Consider the following 22,591-nt stretch of genomic DNA (forward strand, 5'->3'; position numbering starts at 1 on the left):
TGAAGAGGCACTTACAGCAACGCCCTCCTCTCCGGGGAATCCTGGGTAACCCTTCTGTCCAGACCCACCCTGTTTATAACACACACACACACACACACACACACACACACACACACACACACAGATGAAATATTGATTAATATACTGAAATATTAAAAAGGTCAAAAATTGATAACGTTTGGCAACAAACAAAAATCCTGCATTTTATACTGCAAACAACTCCTGAGAATAAATTAACTTCCTGTTATATTTAAATATACTACATGAGGCTGACAGTACTACAGTACTTTTACTACATGAGGCTGACAGTACTACAGTACTTTTACTGCATGAAGCTGACAGTACTACAGTACTTTTACTACATGAAGCTGACATTACTACAGTACTTTTACTGCATGAAGCTGACTGTACTACAGTACTTCTCTACATGAAGCTGACAGTACTACAGTACTTTTACCGTTGACACTTGCAGTAACTACATTTTTCTCTTTAAGCAGGGTTTTGAATGCAGGATGTTTACTGATAATGAAGTATTTTTTCATTTCTTTACTGATACTTTTACAGAAGTAAATAACAGAGTACTTGCTCCTCGGCTGAGTGAGGACTTGTTCCTGTCAGCCCTGAGAAAACGAGGTGTTTCCTGTTCTCCTCTGTATCAGTGTGCACTTCACATTGACCGTGGACTGTGTACAGAACAGGACCTGAAGCACGAAGTGTTGAAGCAGGCCTGTCGCTGCCTCGATGACCTGCCTGCGTCTGCTCGCTCGTTTCCCAAACATTCTCAAAATCGTGTTTAAAGTTAAAGGTGTGTGTTTCCAGTCACCTTTGACCCCGAGGGGCCCCGAGAGCCACGGACGCCTTCGTGCCCCGAACATTTGCACATGACGTTACAGCACTCCCTGTCCGACACGGCGTCCTGCAGAGAAAACAACAGCAACAACAAGAATTTAATTTTGATTAACTTTATTTATAAAAACAGTTTTCGGCCTGAAGAATCAGAAACGTTTTACAGTTAAAAGATTTCTGCTGACTTAAACCGATCAGATACACATTTACCTCTGGAGTCTCCTGTAGAGGTCTGTTTCATGCTGGGTTGATATTTGACTTTCACTTCAATGAAGGTTTAATAAAATACTGCTGAGACACTAAAGCCAGTGTGTGTGTGTGTGTCTGTGTGTGTGTGTGTAGTTTGTTCTTTGTCTTTTGTAAATGTATGTACTGTCTGATGAGTCTCTTGTTAAGTGACACGTTTTTTTGTTCTCTTCATTCCCTTGTTCAAACTTTCAATAAGATCCTAATCATTAAAATAAGTAAACAGATTGTTTTTCAAGTAACAAGTTGAGTTTAAACAAAAAAGCATGTTTTTATTTTTTGACGTTAGTTAAAAGAAAAGTCACACTCTCCTCCAGGGACAGATCTGTTATCAAAGGCTGGAACGAGCATTCCACTAAACCCACTAATGTTTACAGGATTCTTGGTTTTTTCTTTGCTAATGGCTTTTCCTTAACATGGTGAGTAATTTACATATTTCCTTCAACCAGCACCGAGGCTTTTTCTTTTTCCATTCCTGCAAACGGACGCGCCAGGACAGGAAAACATTTCTGAACAGATGAGCTTCGGAAATTCTCATCACACTGAGAAATGCGTCTCTAAGTCACTTTATTCTTAATTTTGCTAAACTGACAATAAAGTGATAAATCAGAAAAAAACTGCAAAAATATTTTCTATTTCAAGGGAAAGTAACAGATCTGTTCTTACACACAAACATGTTTATTGTCGGTCTTGTTAAGATTCTTGTGACTGCATCAGCTGCAGTGTGGTGTCTCCACAGTAACTGGCATTAAAACGGATCCTGAACATCTCAGTGTTACAGTCACCTGCAAGACCAGTAACTGACGAACATCCAGAATAAAAGCATGGAAAAAACACATTTTGGTTGTTAGAGTCAGACGAGAAGATCGGTCTCCGTTTCATCTCTGTCCATTGCAGAGGATGTGTTTAGCTTAGCTTAGCACAAAGACTGCAAGCAGGGGGAACCTGCTAGCCTAGCGCCATTAAATGTGAAACAAAAATAAAGAAAACATAACTCATCTTCTCATCTCATCTTTCTTTCTGAATTTAACTTAAATGTAAAAAAGAAGTTTATCACTCAACAACCGACAGACTCTTTTGTTGAGCGATGAAGTGTTTTCCAGTTTTGTTTCTGTTTAGTGACATGACTGACTTACAATTTGTTTGAGGAGGGTGCTGCCAACACTCGGCATGCCGATGCTGAGAGGAAGCTTGTATCCGAATCCTCGTCCAAACTCCACCATCTGCAGCTGGGCCGGGTCATGCACTCCCTCCAGAGCCACAGTCAGCAGAGCGCTGACACCTGCAGAGAAAACACACAAAAAAAGACATTTCTCTACAAACGGCTGCATTGACTGCCACCATACTGCACCTCAAACACTGACATGTTGGATTCACATCATCTACCTGATCATTTAAATATAATCATGCATTTAAAACCACAAAATTACAAACTGAGGTCTGATTTCCTCTGCCTCTCTCAGGTCTTACCAGACTGTCGCAGCAGCTCGGATTCTTGCTCCAGTGTCATCACGTCTTCATCGAGTCCGTCTGAGAAGATCACCAGCACCTGGTGGACGAGGTCGGTCACATTAACTCCTGCTGCTTTTACTGTTAAAGTTCTTAAACGATAAGTTCACTCACAGATGAAAAGTCATCATCTCCTCCCTCCATGCTGATGGAGAACAGTACCACAAAGTGTCTTCAACTGAGAAAAGGTTTGTTTTTGTGTCAGTATGCTGCGTCTCAGACTCACCTTGACACCGGCTCCGGACGCCTTCAACTTCTCCCCGAAGGACTTCAGCAGGGCGCTGTTGAAGTAAGTGGGCTGTGGCAAATTCAACGTGGTGACTTTCCTCACCACGCTGTCGCTGTAGCCCTCGAAGTTTGTGTCGTACAGGGAACGTCCATCCCGACTCACCACTCGGAAGCCGATGTTGGTCTTGATTAGCGCGGGGACGACGCAGCACAGGCCCGGTTTGGAGGAAACATAATGGGCGATCTCTGGCAGTAAAGTCCGGAGCTGGTTGTGGCCGCTGACCAGAGTCTCACCAGAAACACCAGATCTTTGAGTTATATCGAATCCAATGGCGACATCGATGCTGCAGCCTGTAGCAAAGGGAATCATTCTTTACGTCTGGAAGTAAAGGACACAGAGGAATATTGGGGAAGAGAGGGGATACAACAGAGTCACACTTATCAACTCACCTGCCTGAATCCCCACTGGCTTGGATTTGCAAATTGTATCAACCACCTTCTGCTTGATCTTTCCCAAGCTGTCAAAGTTCTGCACATTAAACAGCCTCTCCGGGGTGCCAGTGATCTGCAAGAGCTGGAGATCGTGGACGTCTCCGATGCCGATGGCAAACACCTCGATCCCCAGACTCCTGAGACTGTCCCCCGCTTCCTCTACTTCATCGTGCGACTCGCCGTCTGTGATCAGCACCAGATTCTGGGAGATCCCTTCAGATCTGCGGCCGCCCTGCGACGCCTCAAAATAATCCTTGATGTGCTTCAGGGCCAATCCGATGTAGGTGTCTCCACCGAGCTGCCGCATACCCATGATGTACTTGCTGACTTCTTGCTCTGTGAAGAACTTGTTGAGGTGAAACTCGTTCTGAAACGTGGTGCTGAACTGGGCGACTCCCACACGCACTAAATCTTTGCCGACTTCGAAGGATTTTATTAGGTTGGTTGTAAAATTCTTCATGGTGGCGTAGTCCCCCCGTGCGATGCTACTGGACTGATCCATGAGGAAGACCAGGTCAGCCTGCTGTTTTTCACAAACTGCAGAAGTTAAAAGGATCCACATTAATAATAAACATGTGCCATTTACTTAGTGATAGTTTTCAACCCTCTAGTTTTCTGTGGGTGGAGGCTTCTCCAGAACATGATTGATAACGCCACTGGATCACCATCTGAAAGTATCACTTCAGTAAATAATACACTCCCATACAAATGGATATCCTGCGGTGATGACACTACATGCTGATATTTGCTCGTCACAGGTATATCAGTCTTGTCAGCAGGAGATTTGAGGGACGGGGAGGGACGTCATCGCCCTCGTTAACCTGCCATCCCTCTCCATCCCCCCTGAGGTCACTAACAGGGGGAAGGCAGTCCGGACCCAGACGACATCCTAAATTATTCTAAATTATTAAATCAAATTACTTAACTAGATTATTAAGTCTTTCTAACTGGTGCAACATTTCTATCCCTTGCTGAAGAAACTGTAGCATGTGAATGTTTCATGCAATGTCAGAGTTTAACCCTCCAATCATTTTACTGCCCTAAATATTCAGTTATCTCAAACTTCAGGCTCTGCACTGACTTTGGTAGGCTGCTTACTGGCTCTCTAACACTGACGAAATTAACTCCTCAGGTATTGAAATTCGGTATCAAATGATGTGAAATTTTTCAATAGGAGATAATATTGAGGCAATTCGGTATCAATTAAGCGAATTTGGGATTCGATCAGTGCACCATTAAGTTAAGTTTTGGGCACCTCTCGTCTAGTGTGACGAGAAAGAAAGGCTGGAAAGACACGCTGCTGTTGCTGTTTCCTTTTTTTAATTTTTCCAATTCTTTGAGCACTACAAATGATGTATAATGAAAAGTATTTTTATACTCACTGCTGCTATCATGATTTGATTTGATGTTGTTGTCTTGTCATGTCCTGTCTTTGCTAAGTCTCACTTTTACAAGAGATGTTAATCTCAATGTAGTTCCTAGTTAAATAAAGGTTATACACAAGTTAAATTCTACTGGTAGAAATGTCTACATGGCAACATACCCCCCCCCCGGCTCAAATGACTACATTTTTTCCTGGCTTGGGTAAACCGACTCTCTAAATCATCGAACAAAACCTGAATCCAGAAGAAGTAAGTTAGATTTAAGACGCTATAAATTGTTACATATCGTCCGTCAAGATGGAGCCTCTTACCTGGCTTGGTGGATTTGCAGAGAACATGAGATATATCCTTGTACAGAGTTTCCAGGGCCTCGAAATTGTCTACATAGAAAACTTTGGATTTGTCGCCACCAGCCATGATCTCCAGCTGTGTCTTGTTGGCTCCTTCGACTCCAATACTGAAGACGTTGATCCCATTTTCCCGCAGTGCCACAGATGGAGCAACCAGACTGTTGCGGTCGGTCGCGTCGCCATCTGTGATCACCATGAGAATCTGTGGCACCTTGAGAGCCGCCCGACCTCCATTATCCTGATTAAAGAAGTCTAAAGTGTAGGCCAGAGCCCTGCCAGTGTAGGTGTCTCCGAACGGCGACTTCAGTGCGTCTATCGCTTTGAGAACTTCTCGTTTGGAGTCATACTGTTTCAGAGTAAAAATAGATTTGGGGTTGGTGGAGTAGAGGATGACCCCAAAGCGGGTCAGTTCCTTGCCGACTGTGGTTTCGTTCACCACTGACTTCATAAACTTCTGCATGCTTCTGAACTTTTCCAGCGTGATACTTGTGGAGCCGTCCACCAGGAAGATGAAGTCAGCTTTTTCTGTCTTCTTACAGTCTGGTTGGAAATAAAAAGACGGGGAAGAAAAGGGGTCAGAGGGAAGAGTGGCAGGAAAGTTCAAGAACCAATGACATTATAATGAATCACTAACGAAAGGGAGCACCTCAACATTTATCATGTTCGTTCGATACCAAACTCACCTTCTAAAAACTTCAAAGCTGTATTATATTATGTTAATATTGTCAGTCAACACACTACTAACCGATCCATCCAAGAACCAGCTGGGTTTTGTTGAGAGTAAAGACGTTACAAACATAAAAGACATAAGTAGCGTGGGATCATGGGAGTTGTTGTCTTCATCGTCTGTTGACAGACGAACTGTGTTAAAGTTTACTTCTCATTATGTTTGGTCTCGTTCTCAGACTTCCTTCCTCTCTGACTCACTCCTGAAGTTACAGCAACAGACAACCAGATGAAACTCACCGTTACCTCGAGGACACTGGAGGATTTCTCTGGTTTGAACAAAAATGTATGTATGTACACAACTTACAAATATATAACTACAAATATATAGCAAAGATCGTCTTTTTTAGACATTTTAATGCAGCATGTTACAATTTAACTTTATGTTTTGGGATTCTGTTTCTATAAATCGAGTTTTTGATGAATAATATTGTCCAGCGATATTATTGGTGTTGCAAATATTAGCAACAATTATTTATTTTTCCAATGCAATTCTTCAAAGTGATTTTGATTCCTAAAATAACAATATAATATCTATTCTGAAAAAGACGACTTTTTTTTTTGCTGCTAAATGTGAGTCAGAGTTCTAGAAAAATTAAAGGAAATCTGAGAATTACAGTTATGCTTTGTCCTTTTGCTGGTTGGTTGGTTGGTTGGTCGGCAGTATTTCACAAACACTACAGAACGGTTTTCCACCGAACTCGGATCGAGGCCGTGTCACGGCCAAGAGTAGACCCCTTAGGTCTAACTTTTGGCGTGGATCCAGATTTAGGGACGGATGCAGGAATTTCGTCACACTTTCTGTAACATTGTGAAATTTTTTCAACATTGTTGTTAATTTCTGGGGGAATGGTTCTTAAGCCTATGAGAATCTATGAGTGAGTAAAAATTGATGTGGATCCAAATAACGTCTGGATCTAGCAGATTTAAATATGTCTAATGGTGCGTTTAGACCAAACGTGAAGAGAATATTCACCTCACGTTACACACGTGAGTTTGATCACAGGTTTAATGGCTTTTATTGGTGTTATTCGATGTCCGTCTGTCTCTGCTGAGCGGCAGTTTCTCAATAGGTGTTCAATAATAGTAACTGTGACCAGCAAGTAGACGTAAACTGAATTAATCTGTTTTACCACATCGGTATGAACCCAAAACAAAGAGACTTCTCTGTGATCTGACGCAATAAATGGATCATAATGCCGCCTTGTAGAAAGCCTGAACTCATGCTTCACCAGGTCTTTTGGCCAGACGACAAGCAAGCGACTGTTAAAATGTTTGTTTCCTGAGTGGAGTTCGGATCGATCGGGGCTACTGCTGTAATCTCGATGCATGAGTAACTAGACTGCGTTTGGTCTGAATGCTCCATAATTTGATACAGGATAAGGCTTGATTGGATTAAAGGGGACTGTTGTGCCTTGCCGGAGGTATGCGCTCTACTGAGTTCTACTTTCTGATAGGTCCATTCTGCCCTTACCTCTCTCTGGATCACAGAGCTCCATGGCCACACGACTCTCCAAATCCTTCAGAGCATCAAAGTCCCTCTCATTATACATCCGTTCTGGTGAGCCGCTGATCTCCAGCAGCTGGGTGGTGTTGGCCTCCATCACTCCGATGGCGTAGACCAACACTCCCTTTGCCCTGAGAGCTGCAGCAGGACCCCTGACCTCGTCTTGGGCTTCGCCATCTGTTATCACAACCAGCCTCTGCCTCAAGCCAGGACGTCCTCCTTCGCCTGCATCAAAATACCGTGACACCTCTGTGATGGCTGCGCCTGTCAGTGTGCCTCCACCAAACTGTGTCATGTCATCGATGGCTCTCGACATTTCATCTTTGCTGTAGTAGCGGTTTAACGCAAACTCGAGTTGCTGCTTGTCGCTGAACTGCATGACACCAACGTGCACGTCGTCCTGCGCGATCATGGACCTGCTGATCACAGATTTAATGAAGTCCTTCATCGTCGTGTAGTCTTTGGGGAAGATACTCCCAGAGCTGTCAACTAAGAAGAGGAGGTCGCCTGGTATGTCTTTGCAAACTGTGGACACAACAACACAAACATGTCAGTGTGGTTCCTGTTTTTCCGGCTTTCTTACCTTGTCGCTCTTTTCTTGCCATTTTCAAAACAAAATGTATCCATAACAGCAAAATCCTTTCAGTTGTAAGTAAAGGGCAACACACACCGACGACAATATGGAGACTCGCATTGAACAATTCATTATTAATTGATGTAACACACACTAAATGCGGATAGCTGATGTATGGTAGCTGTGATGCCAAACATATACAATAAAAGCTGTTTTTCTGGATCTCTGATGATGCTGGGAAATAGGACAATGATGTATTCTGATGCACTAACATGCCTGTGATGACCTGGTCAATACGCAATCAGTGTGAGGTCTGGCAGCCCTGACACACCAGGCCAATCGTCACCCGTGGGCTAGGATCATAACAATTATAGACTACTGCCACCTGGTGGTATGGAGAGTTATTTCCTCTTACGCAGGCACAGAAGATACAAGCTAGTTGCTTTTTGGCCAAGACACAGTCAACCTACACTGCTCCTAGTTCTTTGATGTGGGTTTGGTGTGTCTGGGCCCTAACGTAGAAAACAATGGGAGGGGGCCTACACAGTTAAGCCACACATTTCGCCATTATCTTTTTGACAAATAACTTAATTTTTTGCTCAAAGTTTAAAAATCTTAAACTGGTTCTAAAAAGGAGTAATGACGAATTACTATCGTGGAATCTGGGAGTCACACGTGATGCTCCAAGCTCGGCTTACTCATGCCTTACATACTGTCCAAATAGGACAGTATGTAAGGCATGAGTGACACACTGGGGCCCAAAAGACTTTCTCCCATAAGCTTAAATTGTGTGTAAAACGGAGGATAACTTATTTTGAGCGTCACAACCCAACAAAATGACTTGTCTGACTGTCAGAATTTGATCCATTAGGTCCAATAAAATTTGGAAAGTCTAGTATAGCCGCACGATTAAATTATTTTGCCTCTATTCAAGTTAACCGGCTCGGTCAGCGGAAGTCTCTCGTCGGACGCTTTATGGGCGGCAGAACCGGAAGATCCAAATATTTTCATACCCGGGAAGTCGAGCTTTTTGGCTTCAAAATGCCACTGAGCAGCTTTCATTGGAATCAACGGGGCTCCGTCTCCAACTCTGTGCCCAGATTTAATGTAACGTCCTTGGGTAGAGCGAGGTGAGAGAGCGACGGTAGCTGCACTTGGAGCAGAACGGTGTTAACGGTCGGAGCAGAGAGGAAAGTTTAGCAGTAAATGTAAAGGTCAGGTCACAGTCTGACCATTTATAAACTCTGTAGCTCCTCGATTCACAAGAAGAACTGCTGTTGTAGTGACAACTATCACTATCCATGCTAATATTCATGCTATTGTTTATCCATGCTAACACCATCTAAGCTAGTGATGTTGATCCTTTGAGAGCGGCAGTGTGGTTGAGATGGTAATAGCTATGTATGACTATTAACCATGCCTCCATTCTCTGTTTCAGAGAGAACGTCGACCGTTAGACGGGACAAAAAACTGCCTGAAGGCTTTAAGACATGGACCATGAACCACAAACAAACCACGAACGTCCCCAGATCACAGTTTTTTCTTACCACTGTTGCCAAGTGCTTCGTTGGGTCTCCTTGAATTTAAGAGTCTCAACCTGCTCTAATTGAAAAGGGAAACTTTTGCTGTGTTTCTGCACTATTTAGATAAAACTGACTAGACTTTGTTGCAGGTCGTTCCCCAACTCTCTCACATTCACCTCTCGACTATCAGCTGTGTTGCTGGTGTGTGTTGCCCTTCACTGTCACATACAGGATATAAGAGATGTGCATTTTCTTTTCCTTACTATCTTGAGAACAGATGTCTGTGATGATGTCATCCTTGATGGGCCTCAGAGCGTCAAAATTATTGACTAAGAAAGTCCTCTTGGGGTTGCCGGAAATCTCTTCCAGTTCTTGTCGATCTGCACTCTTCACCCCGATGGCATAGACAATGATTCCTCGTGCCCTCAGTTTTTCTGCAGGAACCTTGACCTGGTCAGAGGACTTCCCATCAGTGATGACCACCAGGTACTCCGGGACTTTGTGATCAGGAGTTCTATCAAAGAGCGGGCCCATGTATTCCAGTGCCCTTCCTGTCTCCGTCCCTCCTCCTATTTGTTTAATATCCTCTATGGCTTTCTCCAGTGACTTGGTATCTGAATATTGTGCCAGATTAAATTCTAACTGTGGTGAATCTGCGTATTTTACGACCCCAATGCGGACATGCTGTGGACTAATATGGAAGGTATGTATAAACTCAATGATGAACTTCTTCATGTCCTGGAAGTCGGCGGGGTAGATGCTTCCCGAGTGATCAATCAGGAAGAAGATGTCTGCTTCCTCTGTTTGGACGCAGCCTGGAAAATGAAAAGCAAAATTGTCTTGTTTTCTCCCTTTACATTAATTCATTGTTCTACTCTTTAAACTTTGATTTAAAACGTATATTCATTGATGTATAAGGTTGATATTCAGGCAAACAAAGCAAAGTATGTAAATAAAACTAGACCAGACCTTCTTTGATGCCAGATCTTCTTGTACTGACTGAAATCGCCTGCCGAATGATGTTTTGGCACAGACTCTTCTGCAGGCTCAGCTCCAACCCTTTCAGCTTTTCAAAGTTGTCCACATCAAACACATGCTTATTGTTGGGATAGGACGCCATCTGGTGTAGCTGTTCCTTGTTGGCGTCTTTGACTCCTACAGCGTAAACGATGACACCAGCCCGACGGAGATCAGCTGCTGGTGTGCTCACATCATCCTGGGATTCACCATCTGTGATCACCACCGCCACCTGCTGGACACCCTGATCTTTCCTGCTTCCTCTTGCCTTGATGAAAACACTCTCCCTGGCATAGTTAAGGGCAGCTCCAGTGTTCGTACCACCTCCACGATAAGGCAGGATTTTGATGAAATTCAGCAATTCACTCTCGTCGTTGAAGCTGTCGAGGTAGACCTGTGCTGAGGGCCCATCGTTGTACATCACGATGCCCACTCGGACTTTGGCCCGACTGACCTCTAGGCTGCTCACAATCGAGCGCAGGAAAGTGCGCACCATCTGGAAATTGGACGTTCCAATGCTTCCTGACTCGTCAACGATGAACACAATGTCGGCCACGTTGGCTGCTTTGCAGTCTGTGAAAGGAGTATTATCAGAAAGTCATGTGAGCTACTTAACCATTCAGATACTTTTCAAGTTGACGGACAGACTGAGATGAGGAATACCCCTTTCTTCATACAATCTGTAAACTGCTTTGTAAACAATTTCTTGCCGACAGATGAGTGTACGAGGGATGATTGATAAATTCTACGTCTAGTTCAAAGTTGACTTCGGCCATGAACTCAACCATCATCCCTCATATTTGTAACTCACACAAACACAGCCCCCTCAGTCATTTGAATGAAGCCAGTTGGATGACTCATGGGGCTATTGTAAATTAATTCAGCTCAACGCGAACAACTCTGCCATGAAGAATGCTGGAAGATGCCGCACACCAGAAACACAAGTCTGGTTCGAGGCGAGGTCTGGTCTGTAATCTCATGGGAGGTGAGTTGTTGCAGGATGACGGAAGTCTGAATATTGGACTGATTTTGACAAACTGAGGCAACAACTGTAACTGCTCACCTCACCCACGATGTCTCCTTTAATGAGACGTGTTTCTTGTTATATAAAGCATGTAATTATTTAACAAAAAGTTCTCGCTCTGTAGGAATAGTTTCTGTAATGTTGCGAGACTCTTAGAACAACACCTTTAGTGGACGTTACTTTGACGGTCACGGTTGCCCCAAAGAATTACATTGCAGCCAGCTGAGGTGATCTACTAGACCGATTCCAGAACTTTTGGTAAGTATAGACCCGGGTTTAAAAATACTGAAATTCTCTCTTTAAAGGCAGGCTCAGCCAGTGTAACTAAATGCATGTTAGACAGCACAAGATTAGACGTTATCGCCAACGTACAATGACCGTAATACCTGGTTTAGACATCCCCACTTTGTACCCTAACACCTGAAAGTGGAGAGACAGAAAGTCTTGTTGTCTCGTCCGCTCCGGCGCCTGTGTTCACTTATGAAGCGTCCATGGAAGATGATCGAGCTACAGCTGAAGCCAACACGGCATTCAAAGTGCTTTACTCATCTGTCGGTAAGAAGCAACTCACATATATCAACATCTGAGACTTTACTCAACAGTAAACTTTAGAGAGGTGACTGTGAATAAACAGTTATTGAATACATTTTTAAGATACACACCAAGTGATAAATACCAATAAGAGTCTTACCTCCAGTTTGAGTCGTCTCAACTTCCTCTGCTTCGAAAATAGCCTTCAGTGTGGGAACAGTGGTGATGATATTTGTGAATATGTAGAGTGGATTAGCTATGATACGCAATTCATGCACTGAAGCACCAGCACTCATCGCCACCACATTTATTCCTGATGATTTGAGGAGACGTGACGCCCTATACACAAGATCATCTGAATCTTTCCCAGACACAACAACCAGATGCTGTTGGTAGCCTTGGTCTGCCCGGCTTCCTGCCTCACTGGTGAAAAAGTTAGCATAGACGTACTCCAACGCACTGCCCAGGTTACGAGGCTCGTTGGGTTGCAGTCTGCGCTGGCGAAAGGACTTGATGGCTCTCCCGTAGTCCTCTTTGGTTTGGTGAGTTTTAAGGAGAAATTCTGCCTTGACATCTCGACCATACTGGGCCAAACCCAGACGGTAGGCAGACGCTCCAAACTTCATTTGATTGACGAGTCGGGTGAGGAGGGTCCTGATCTGCAGGAACTCTTGTGTACTCACACCACTGTCCACCAGGAAGACAATGTCTGCAAACTTCTCTTCCAAGGCTGAAAGAAAACAAACCAAAAAGAACAGTGAAAAAAGCTACTGTGATGGTTGAACCACTTCAAAACAAAAAAGCCATCAGAAATGATGAAGCTTGACATTGTTAGACTGTCACATCTGGATTAGTAAAGATCAACAGATCACAGGTGACCTGACAACTGTCCTTTACATTTCAATCTCTTTTCTTTAAAAAGATAATTATTATTATTTTACAACAACAGCTCGACTTGACAACAAACAGCAGCCTTCAGTGATTCAACAATGAGAGAAATTCAGTTAGTTACAAAGTTCAGTTTCCCTAATCTGTCCAGAGTGAACCCTCTTCACAAACAAATCAATAAAGGATCTCTGAAAAAGACAATAAACCAACAAGTCCTACGCTGTCAGAGTTTCCTCTGGTACCAGTCAGCTGATCGTTTTCATCACACCAGAGAAGAGTCTAGAAGTGATGCTGCAGGCTAACGCTAAGCTAGCTGCAGGCTAACACTAAGATAGCCGCAGGCTCACACTAAGCTAACTGTGTCGTCCTTGAAGGGTTTTTTTTAGTTACGGGTTGAAAAAGGAAAAAAATATTGGGAAACTTGCTGATCCTGTTTTTGATTTCAATGATCGAAACTGAAAGCTGAGTTCAATAGATTTTAGATTTAGAATCAAAATCGTGACAACTACGGTATAGCTATTATAAATGTGACTAAAACATACTAGACAACTGGGTTGGAGTCTCAGACACAGTCCTAACATGGTCCAAGTCTCATCTCCAGGACAGGAGCCATTTTGTCACAACTATGCATCCATGCAGAGAAACATGACATCTGGAGTTCCTCAAGGCTCCATCAGTGGTCGTCTTTAATTTAAGTCTCTGATCTGTCTCAGTTATAGAGAATTTTTATAAGTTTAAGTTTCTTATTTTTTTACTAAATAATAGAGCAGTCATGATTCTCCAAATCTCAGATTTGTTTAAATTTTCAATTTAAACTTTTTTTTTTCAGCACTGACGGCTCTGCCATTTATGGACTGTCACATCTGGATTGGTAAAGATCAACAGATCATTGGTCTTATGTCCTGTCATCACATTTTCAAACTCTTCTTCAAGCTCAGTTCTGACATAAATAATAAATACAGCAACCTCTGATCAGAACATCAATTTCTGGCTTAAATCATAAATTTCCAGTGAGTTTAAGCGCCACCCACTTCTGGTTTAAGTCCCACGGCACATATGGATGCAGATAATCTCGTTGGTTGGTCAGATCCAGATAGTGGTGAACTGGCTCATCTCAATCTTTTTGTGTTTTGCAGCTCTGGTGAGAGTCATACTGGTGCAGTGCGTCTGTTACACCTGTTATTTTTGATTTACAACCTCTAGCTCTCACATGCTTTTCTGTCTTTGCAGGAGTGGACTTCTGCAGTTATCAGTAGGTCAAATATATTTTGTTTTCTTTCAGGCTGCAAAGGCTGGTAAATGTCCAATTAACCAACTTTTGTTTTGGACAGCAAAAGACTCAATGACACGAATAATAAAAAATGAACAAGCATCATGCCAAAAGCAAACAGTAATCCAGACTAATCCTTATGTGGATGCCTACGACTGAACTTTTTTAAAGTCGACGACTGAACTTTTTTAAAGTCGACAGTTCAAAGGAGGCTGCAGCGAGATCTCAGCCTGGCAAATGAAGCATTTCTGTGGAAAACTAAAGTTCCCACGCTGAACTGTCACGACAGCAAGTTCAGTTCACCCTGTTTATCCCGTTTCACAACAACTTCTTGCTCTTAATGTTGCATGCTTTGGCCGACACTTCATTGCTGCTGGCTGACCTCAAACATCACTGGAACCAGGGCGTGTTGCATTAATCAGTACAGAGACTCCCTGTGTTGTGTCTGCAGGCTCAAAGCACTTGAGATGTCACACAGCTTAAGATATGCTGATGAAGGAAATGGAACATTTTTTTTAAATACTCAACAATTGCTGATAGTCAGCCATGTGGAGAACTCAGCCTGTAAAAACAGCATGTTTTCTGTGGCTCGCCGTTTCTCAGCCTCTTCTACATTTCTGGAGTTCCCACTTCAAAGAGTAACTGAAGCTCTTTGGTTCCAGTTTTTATAGATTTCCTGTTTTTTTTTTCATTTAGCACACAAGTACCGACAGCTGAACAGGTGGAATCATCTTGTAGGCTTGAGCTATATCCACAGTTATATTATTGACAAACTCGTGAGCTAGCGTTCTTCTTAGAAACTAAGTCCTCCATGTCCGTATGTTAAAGCTACATCAGGCCCTTTTACCTGTAGTAACCTCCGCCAGCCCGCTCATTCCCACCTCATCAAATAACTTGCTTACAAGCTTTCTGAGGTGTATTTTAAGTGACCATGCCTGTAGCGCCGGGTCTCTGTGTGACCGGGTCCTTACTCTTGTGATCAACAACATCGATCTGAAGCTCAATTCTGAGGTTCTGAAATAAATAATAAATACAGCAACCTCTGATCAAAACATACCAATTTCTGTCTTAAATCCAAAACCTCCGGTGAGTTTTAAGTCCCGTCCATGGCACATACGGATACGGATACAGATCATTTAGTTGGTTGGTCGGATACAGATAGTACTCGCTCATCTCAATCTTCTGGTACTAAGTGTTTTGCAGCTCTGGTGACACAGAATCAATACTGATGCAGTGCGTCTGTTAAACCTGTAATCACACCTGTTATGGTGCAGTGACAACACCCTGGGAAGTCGTTGAACTGGAGCACAACAGCAAGTAAGTCAAGACTTTGAGCTGGAGTTGAGGTGATCTTTAGGTTAGTTTTTAGTACATTTCAACAAATAGATGTTTGTTTCCTCGCTTTCCTCTGGTTCTTATATTCAATGAAAAGATAAATCACTGTATATGGATGTGTCCTGAAGTCCTTTGCCTCACCTTGCCTCTGATCCTCCACAGAGATGCACACAGTTTGCAGCAGACCCTCCGTCAGCCTCTGCAGAGCCTGGTAGCTATCGATGGTTAAGAGGAAGCGCTCTGATGGCGGGTTGGCGATGGCCTTGAGCTCTGTCAGGTTGGCTTGTCCTACCCCGATGCCAAACACTATGACTCCGTGTTGCCTCAGGTGCTTGGCAGGTGCTACAACATCATCACCAGAGTCTCCATCTGTGATGACCACGGCGATCTGAGGCACACGCTCCTTGGCTCGGCTACCTGCCTCTTCGGTGAAGTACCGCGTCACAAGGAAGTCCATGGCCTTGCCCGTAGCTGTGTTCCCTGTTCGGTAGGGAAATTCATCCAACGCAGTCAGCAGGGAATTCTTGTCCATGTGATCCTTCAGCAGGAACTCCTGGTGAGGTTCATCGCTGTACTGAGCCAAGCCGATCCGAACTTTGTCGGAGCCGATGTCGAGGCCTGTGACGACGCTTTTGAGAAAGTCCCGGGCCGACTGAAAGTTACTGATGCCGATGCTGGAGGAGCCGTCGACCAGGAAGACGATGTCGGCCACCGTGGCTTTGGCACATTCTGGACAGGAGGGAGACAAAAGTGAGTGTGTGGAGCAACAAGCTGAGGAACCTAATAAATAAAGACAACTTTTAATGGAGCCAACAAATACAGGCTAAAAAAAACATAGTATTTAGAGCATAAGTATGACCCAAAGAACAATAACAGGAGTGACATGAACTTTTTCAAAACACCTTTGAGCATCAGAGTCGCAGTAATAGTAAAGTCAACGGGCACCTACCAGCGTCTGCAGAGCTGCTGCCAACAGAGGACTGTGGTTTAAATGGTCACCTTTAGTGTGAATGTGTGGAACTGGATCAGTTTGTACCAGGTGCATGTGGGCTTGTATGCGCATGGTGGACAAAATAACAGGAACACTTGAGACGGTTAGACTGAAAGCGCTGAACGAGCTGAAGTAACACCTCACTGACAAATTAAAGCTTTACAAGTTGTTCTTCACTGAAAAATACAGAACTTGAGTTCAGATTGGAAACTGTTGCTGCTGTTTCCAATTTCACAAACTAACTTTGCTGCTCATCTTTTAAGTTCCCATGAAGTCAAAATTACTGATGCACGATATGAAAGTTTTCAGGCAATACAGCGAACAATAAGAAACTGATAATTTCACATTTTAAAATGTGTTAAAAAGTTCCTAATCTGTAGTTTTTGCACACTTAAGCGTAAGAAAGGCCAAAACGAATGCTTTGATATTTGACACTTGCGGCACAAATTGCAATCAAGTTGTTTTTCTGTGAAACTGTCACAGTCGTCCACACAGACAGGTGTAGCTGTTTGACATCATGAGCCTGCTGCACTTCTTCTTCTGTGTTTATTGACGGATTGCAAACCAACTTCATGGGGGAATACTGCCACCTACTGTATCCAAGTGTGTAGATGCTGCACGTGTTACCCTTGACTTGTTCGTCAATGAAAATAATTTGTTTCATATTATTGGCTCAATTTGTCGGCTCAATTAATATAAGTGTCCCAATAGAGAGGTGTAATCTGCAGTCCTAAACCCCATCAGTTAGCATGTTAGCATGTTAGCACGTCCTGTTCCCTCATCTCAAAGTCTGAGTGTGTTGAATGTGTTTCAGTTAAATGTGTGCAATAAGGTGTGTGGTTACCACAGGCTGAACTTATTTACACGTTTTGTTCTCCAACATAAACTCCATCATTAAATGTCCACAGTTTAATTATACTTGCTAACAAGTGTCTAAATGAGACTACAGAGGTTGTCGGAGACATTAAACGTCCTCACAGCGAACACGGAGACTCAACGATATTCCAAAATCCAATTCAATAATCCCATAGGCTCTTAGTGGAGGGAACCAGGGCGATGCTGACTTTCAGGTTGGCCTAAACAAAATACGTCATCCCTAATCTGCTGATTCATCCTCAGGCTGCCAGGAGCCAAACCTGGCAAGTAAACCTCCTCGAGTGTATTTCCTGTCAGCTCCAGGTGCTCTATGGTGGTGAGTCTACAGCACATTCAACAATATTGGTTTCTGTAAATGCCAATCAATATCTGCAACAAGTCCCTCCCCAGCTGCCCATTTTTACAGGAAACACGTAACTATGCTGAAGGAAATAGCTCTCCACTAGCTGTTTCATGGGAACTCCGAAGCCAACAAAGACAACGTATCCATAAAGTGTTCAGGAAAATGGAAATTTGAGTTGCAATACGATGAAACTGGGCACGCTTTATTTGATATGATTTAAACAGAGGTCAGATTGTGTCGTACATTTATTTTGTGCACCGTTTCTAAATTCTCAAGAATGAGTAAAGAAAGAGATTTTTCAGACAGTCAGACAACATCAGAGAGAAATCTGATGGATAGTTAAATTTCTGGAAAACAAAAAAACTGGCTCTATCATTACTTGAATATAAGTAATACTGAAGTCAGATCACTAAATCACCACTGACTGTGTGGTGGGTGGTATGACCCACATTACCTTGAGACAACTGCAGGAGTTGCCGTTTGACTTCCTCTACAGTTGTGCAAAGCGTCTGGACGATGCTCTGAGAAATTCCTTGCAGCGCTGCGAAGTTAGACACACTGTAGACGTGCTGAGTGTGCGGCGCATTTGCAATCTCTTTCAGCTCCGCTTCATCTGCATCTTTGATACCGATTGCATACAGAACAATTCCCTTCCTCTTCAGATCCTGGGCGTGGGACTCCACGTTGTCTTGAGATTTTCCATCGGTGATCACCACAGCGATCTGCGGCACATTCTGGCGAGCCCGGCTTCCCGCCTTCTCCACAAAGTGCTCGTTCAGCATGAAGTCCAAGCCTTGGCCCGTGTGGGTGCCGCCCCCCATGTAAGGCAATCTGTTGATGTACTGGAGGATGTCCTTCTTGTTCTGATGGGTGCTGAGCAGGAACTCGGTGCGTGGAGTGGTGCTGTACTGGACCAGCCCGATGCGGACATGATCGGGCCCGACGTCGAAGCTGTTGACCAGCGTGTACAGAAACCGACGGATCTGCTCGAAGTTCTCATTGCCGATGCTCCACGACCCGTCGACCAGGAAGACGATGTCTGCGACAGCCTCTTGAGTGCAGACTGAGGAGGAAGGTTGTGAAGTCATGGGGAGGTCACAGGGTGCTGCGAGGAAAGCTCTTACTACTCGAGCAGTTCTCGGGTCTCAGAGAGCGAGCCAGCCAGAGGTGGAAAGTGGCAGCGTGATGATTTACAGAAAGAAGTGGTGGGTAGCTTGTGTTGGGTGCAAGCCAGAAGAAAATGAAATGAGCAGCTTGTTGCCAGGTTGTGGACAGTTTCTGGACAGAAGCGCTCTGACAGCACTTACCTTCAGGTGGATGCAAACGTGAGGAAAGTGAAACAAAGCTTTGTGGCTTACAGCTGCTGATCAACATCAAGTGTTCAACATCAGTTCACTACCAGATTTAAACCTTTACATTCATGTGTTTTTAACAGATTCAGATCTGGGTTCCTACTAGGGATGCAACAATATTCAATATTTTATCGAACCGTTCAATACGCCCTGTTAGGTTCAATACACAAAGGCAAACAATACAATACAATACAGTAAAATACAATACTACAATAATGTTTGCTGTTTAACTTGATTGGATACTGCATATGTTTTTTATGGTAGGCAATTAAGATAAGTGTTAAATTTTTATAATAAGGTTTGTGGTTTGACTATCTTAATTATTTTTACATGCAATATTGCCTTTGCTAGTGTGAGTAGTTTTATATTAAGATATCGAAACCGTACCGTTACCGTGGCCCAAAAACCGTGATGCGTACCAAACTGTGGGAAAACTCTACCGTTGCATCCCTAGTTCCTACTGTTATGGAATATATTTTCAACAGAGATTCAGGGTCTCCAGTGAAAATGTTCTGCTTTCATGCAAGAGAAGAGATTTTCCATCCCATGACAGACCTTCAATTAATTTCCTTGACCAAGCGTTTGTTTCTTTTGACGAATCTTAACCATAATTTATTTGCTGGGGGAGACACTTCAGGTGAAAACCAACGTTTATTAGCTGGTAAAACTTTGAGATTTGAGGATTTTGCTTCCACAACATGTCTGCTTCCTAGAAAACATCCACATTTAGGTGTTTATTTTGGTTCAGATTTCTGTTCTTGATATTTAAATTAGCAGAATAGCGGCTATAGAGATAGCCTCATTAGCATATTAGAAAACATAAAACATCAGAAAACTTGTGATTTCTGTCCTGGAAATGTTTTAAAAATAGCAAAGTTTAGTTAGTTGATGTATAATTAGCATATTTAAAGGTGCAATATGATCAACAGAAGATGAAGAAATAACACTTCTGATGTCTTTGTATCGTGTTGAAGAGCTATTCTTTAAAGTTAACATGGTAATGAGCTAGCATGTAGCCAGTTTGTACCTCAAGAGGTGAAAAACAAACAACTCTCCAGCCTGATGCTGCGAGCTCCCCTGTCCGGGCAGAGACAGCTAACACAACTGCTAGCTGCGTGGTTAACTGAGCTAACAGCTAAGAGCAGCTACAGTTAGCAGCAGCTAGCGGTTACTCTGGTGATGTGCAGCCCTCTAATTGTTTGGAGTATGAATTCAACAGGTGTCCAATTCTTACATATTACACCTTTAAACATAAAATGTCATTGAGCCTTGTTTCCACCTGCGGCGTCTCCCCTTTGATCCGTCACCGTTTCACAATCTCCTCCTCTCCTGAGCCTTCACGTAGATACATTTAAAAACATGTTGGACATAATCCAGATTTTTTTGCAGAATCATCATCAACATCAGCGTTCAGTCTGGCAGCAGGGTTGGAAAATACAGATCATACAGATGTTTTCTGGTGATCAAAGCAGTGTAGCCTGTGATTCTGTGCTGTTGTGAACTAATGAGTGCATCGTATCCACATGCTCAGCAGCAAACACATTCGTGTGCAGGGTTAGTAACAGCGCTCTTTATGTGATGATAATGAACAATACTGCAAAACACATCTGCTCTGTATCGTGTGTGTGTGTATGTTGGCATGTACACTGTGTGTGTGTGTGTGTGTGTGTGTATCTATACATGCACAGATTGTATAAATTGGTTTTACAGATGTTAGAGTTGATGTAATGTTGAAGTAGAGGCACGTTTGCCGTGATCCTTTATGTGCTGGTATGCAGGAAGTTAAGTCATGGTCGGTGTAATCATACCCACCTGTCTTCTGAGCGGCGCTGCCATAGAAACAGGCTGCCATGATGAGGCTGAGGAGAAGACCCCGCCTCCCCTCCATGCTGGACTGGCTCTCGGGTTTCTCTCTTCCTACAACACAAAGAACGGCCATAAATTAAATCTGTTTCCCATCAGGACGGCACCAACAGTCTCTGCAACATTACAGACAGAAAAACAGGACGGCAGCCGCGACTCTGCAGCTTTTAGCTTCAACACGTTTGGTTCTTCCCAAGAATAAAAACAACCAGCAAACCACGCTGACGTTTTGGGGAATGTGACTGGATTAGAGAAATTTACCAAAAACTTTCATGTGTTTACCAAAGCATTAGCTTAACATTAGCATGTCTGGCTAATGGAGATACACCACAGCATGTGGAGGGAGAGGAGTTACTGTAACGCCTCAGTCTAGAAAATACTCCATTACAGTGGAAAGTTCTGCTCAATTCACACATTTTTTAATCTTTTAGAAAAAACCTGTCGACAACAACAGTATCGACTCTTCATCTGAGACCATGACAGTAATGTCAATGTCAGTAATTCAGGAGTCCTGACCCCTCATAACATCTTCATTTCATGGATCATAAATTATAGTAGATTTTAAGAGACACGTCTTTCCCCTTAATTTACACATTAATTCAAACTTTTAGACAAATAATTTAAAAATATTTCCAGCTGCAAATGAATGTATAACACAATGTTTATCACTTTCTTTGTATTTTTGTGTTTTTTAATAGGCTTTCTGCATCTAAGAGCACATTACAGATATCTCCTAATCTGATTTTTTCCATGAAGGTCAGAACTCATCCTCTATTGAATCAATACTTGAATGGAATATAATATATTAAGAGTTTTTAAAGGGGAACAACATCGGGGATATATCGATTATCAGCCTGGTCGATTATCGGGGCCAATATTCAGCTTTTTTCCAATTATCAGATTGTAGTTTAAAATAAACTCATTTAATCATCTAAATGTAGCAGAAAAAAAGAAAATACTCAAGTAAAGTGCTTCCTTCTTTCTACTTGAGTAAATTATACTTTGAATTTAGAACAACCAGAGATCGAGTAAAGCCGACGTTAAGGTTTTCGACTTTTACTGTAAATGAATATCGGTTCCACTGTCAGTTTTCAGTCTCCTTGATTTCTTCTAATCGGTATCGGCCCTGAAAAAGCCGTTGACCCCTCGTACAAACCTCTTAAAATCGATCACGCATTATGAAAACCAAACTTTGAATCAATAAATTCTTAAACTGAAGGGATGGTCTCAAGTTGACATGGATGTAAATAAACTTACTCTGACAAAAATCGGACCCGCCCGGTGATTTCCAAAGCTGACAGTCACGATCTGGCAGCTGTGTCACATCTGATGAATGAGGAGTGTGTAACGTGTGCGTTCTCTGTAATGTCAGTGTCATTACTGAAATGATGTGACGCTGCCATGAGTTTGTTTCCTCACAGCGACAGGAGACCATAACTGCAGCAGAGGGATCGAACTGAATAAATCATCATGTCAACGGTGTGAGGCTGCCAATCCTGACTGTGTGTGTGTGTGTGTGTGTGTGTGTGTGCGTCATTGACAGGAAAATAAAAACTTGTTATTCTATTACAACAATTTGGGAGGTATCGAGGGGGTCAGTCAGATAAGAGGAGATATTAAACATTGGGGTAGACGGGCTGTGAAAACAAGTGATAAAAATCATACTAAGTCTCAAACACAGAGGTGGGAAGTAACTAAGTACAATACTTACTGTACTC

General features: G+C 43.0%; 1 protein-coding gene across 1 annotated transcript in view; it reads right to left on the reverse strand.

Annotated features, from left to right (window-relative positions):
• col6a4a (collagen, type VI, alpha 4a) overlaps positions 1-22,591 on the reverse strand; it is a 74,914-nt gene that overhangs the window by 21,421 nt on the left and 30,902 nt on the right. The window contains exons 5-18 of the mRNA XM_073485512.1: positions 20,823-20,927; positions 18,113-18,721; positions 15,590-16,177; positions 12,116-12,685; positions 10,353-10,973; positions 9,647-10,198; positions 7,254-7,811; positions 5,015-5,593; positions 3,280-3,858; positions 2,828-3,180; positions 2,563-2,641; positions 2,229-2,374; positions 824-916; positions 16-69 (exon numbers count right to left, since the gene is read on the reverse strand). Coding sequence (XP_073341613.1) covers positions 16-69; positions 824-916; positions 2,229-2,374; positions 2,563-2,641; positions 2,828-3,180; positions 3,280-3,858; positions 5,015-5,593; positions 7,254-7,811; positions 9,647-10,198; positions 10,353-10,973; positions 12,116-12,685; positions 15,590-16,177; positions 18,113-18,721; positions 20,823-20,898 — 5,457 coding nt within the window. The 5' untranslated portion in view covers positions 20,899-20,927. The remainder of the gene's footprint in view (positions 1-15; positions 70-823; positions 917-2,228; positions 2,375-2,562; positions 2,642-2,827; positions 3,181-3,279; positions 3,859-5,014; positions 5,594-7,253; positions 7,812-9,646; positions 10,199-10,352; positions 10,974-12,115; positions 12,686-15,589; positions 16,178-18,112; positions 18,722-20,822; positions 20,928-22,591) is intronic.

The sequence above is a fragment of the Pagrus major genome, chromosome 17 (genome assembly GCF_040436345.1).
Source record: "Pagrus major chromosome 17, Pma_NU_1.0".
In the NCBI taxonomy this organism is placed as follows: domain Eukaryota; kingdom Metazoa; phylum Chordata; class Actinopteri; order Spariformes; family Sparidae; genus Pagrus; species Pagrus major.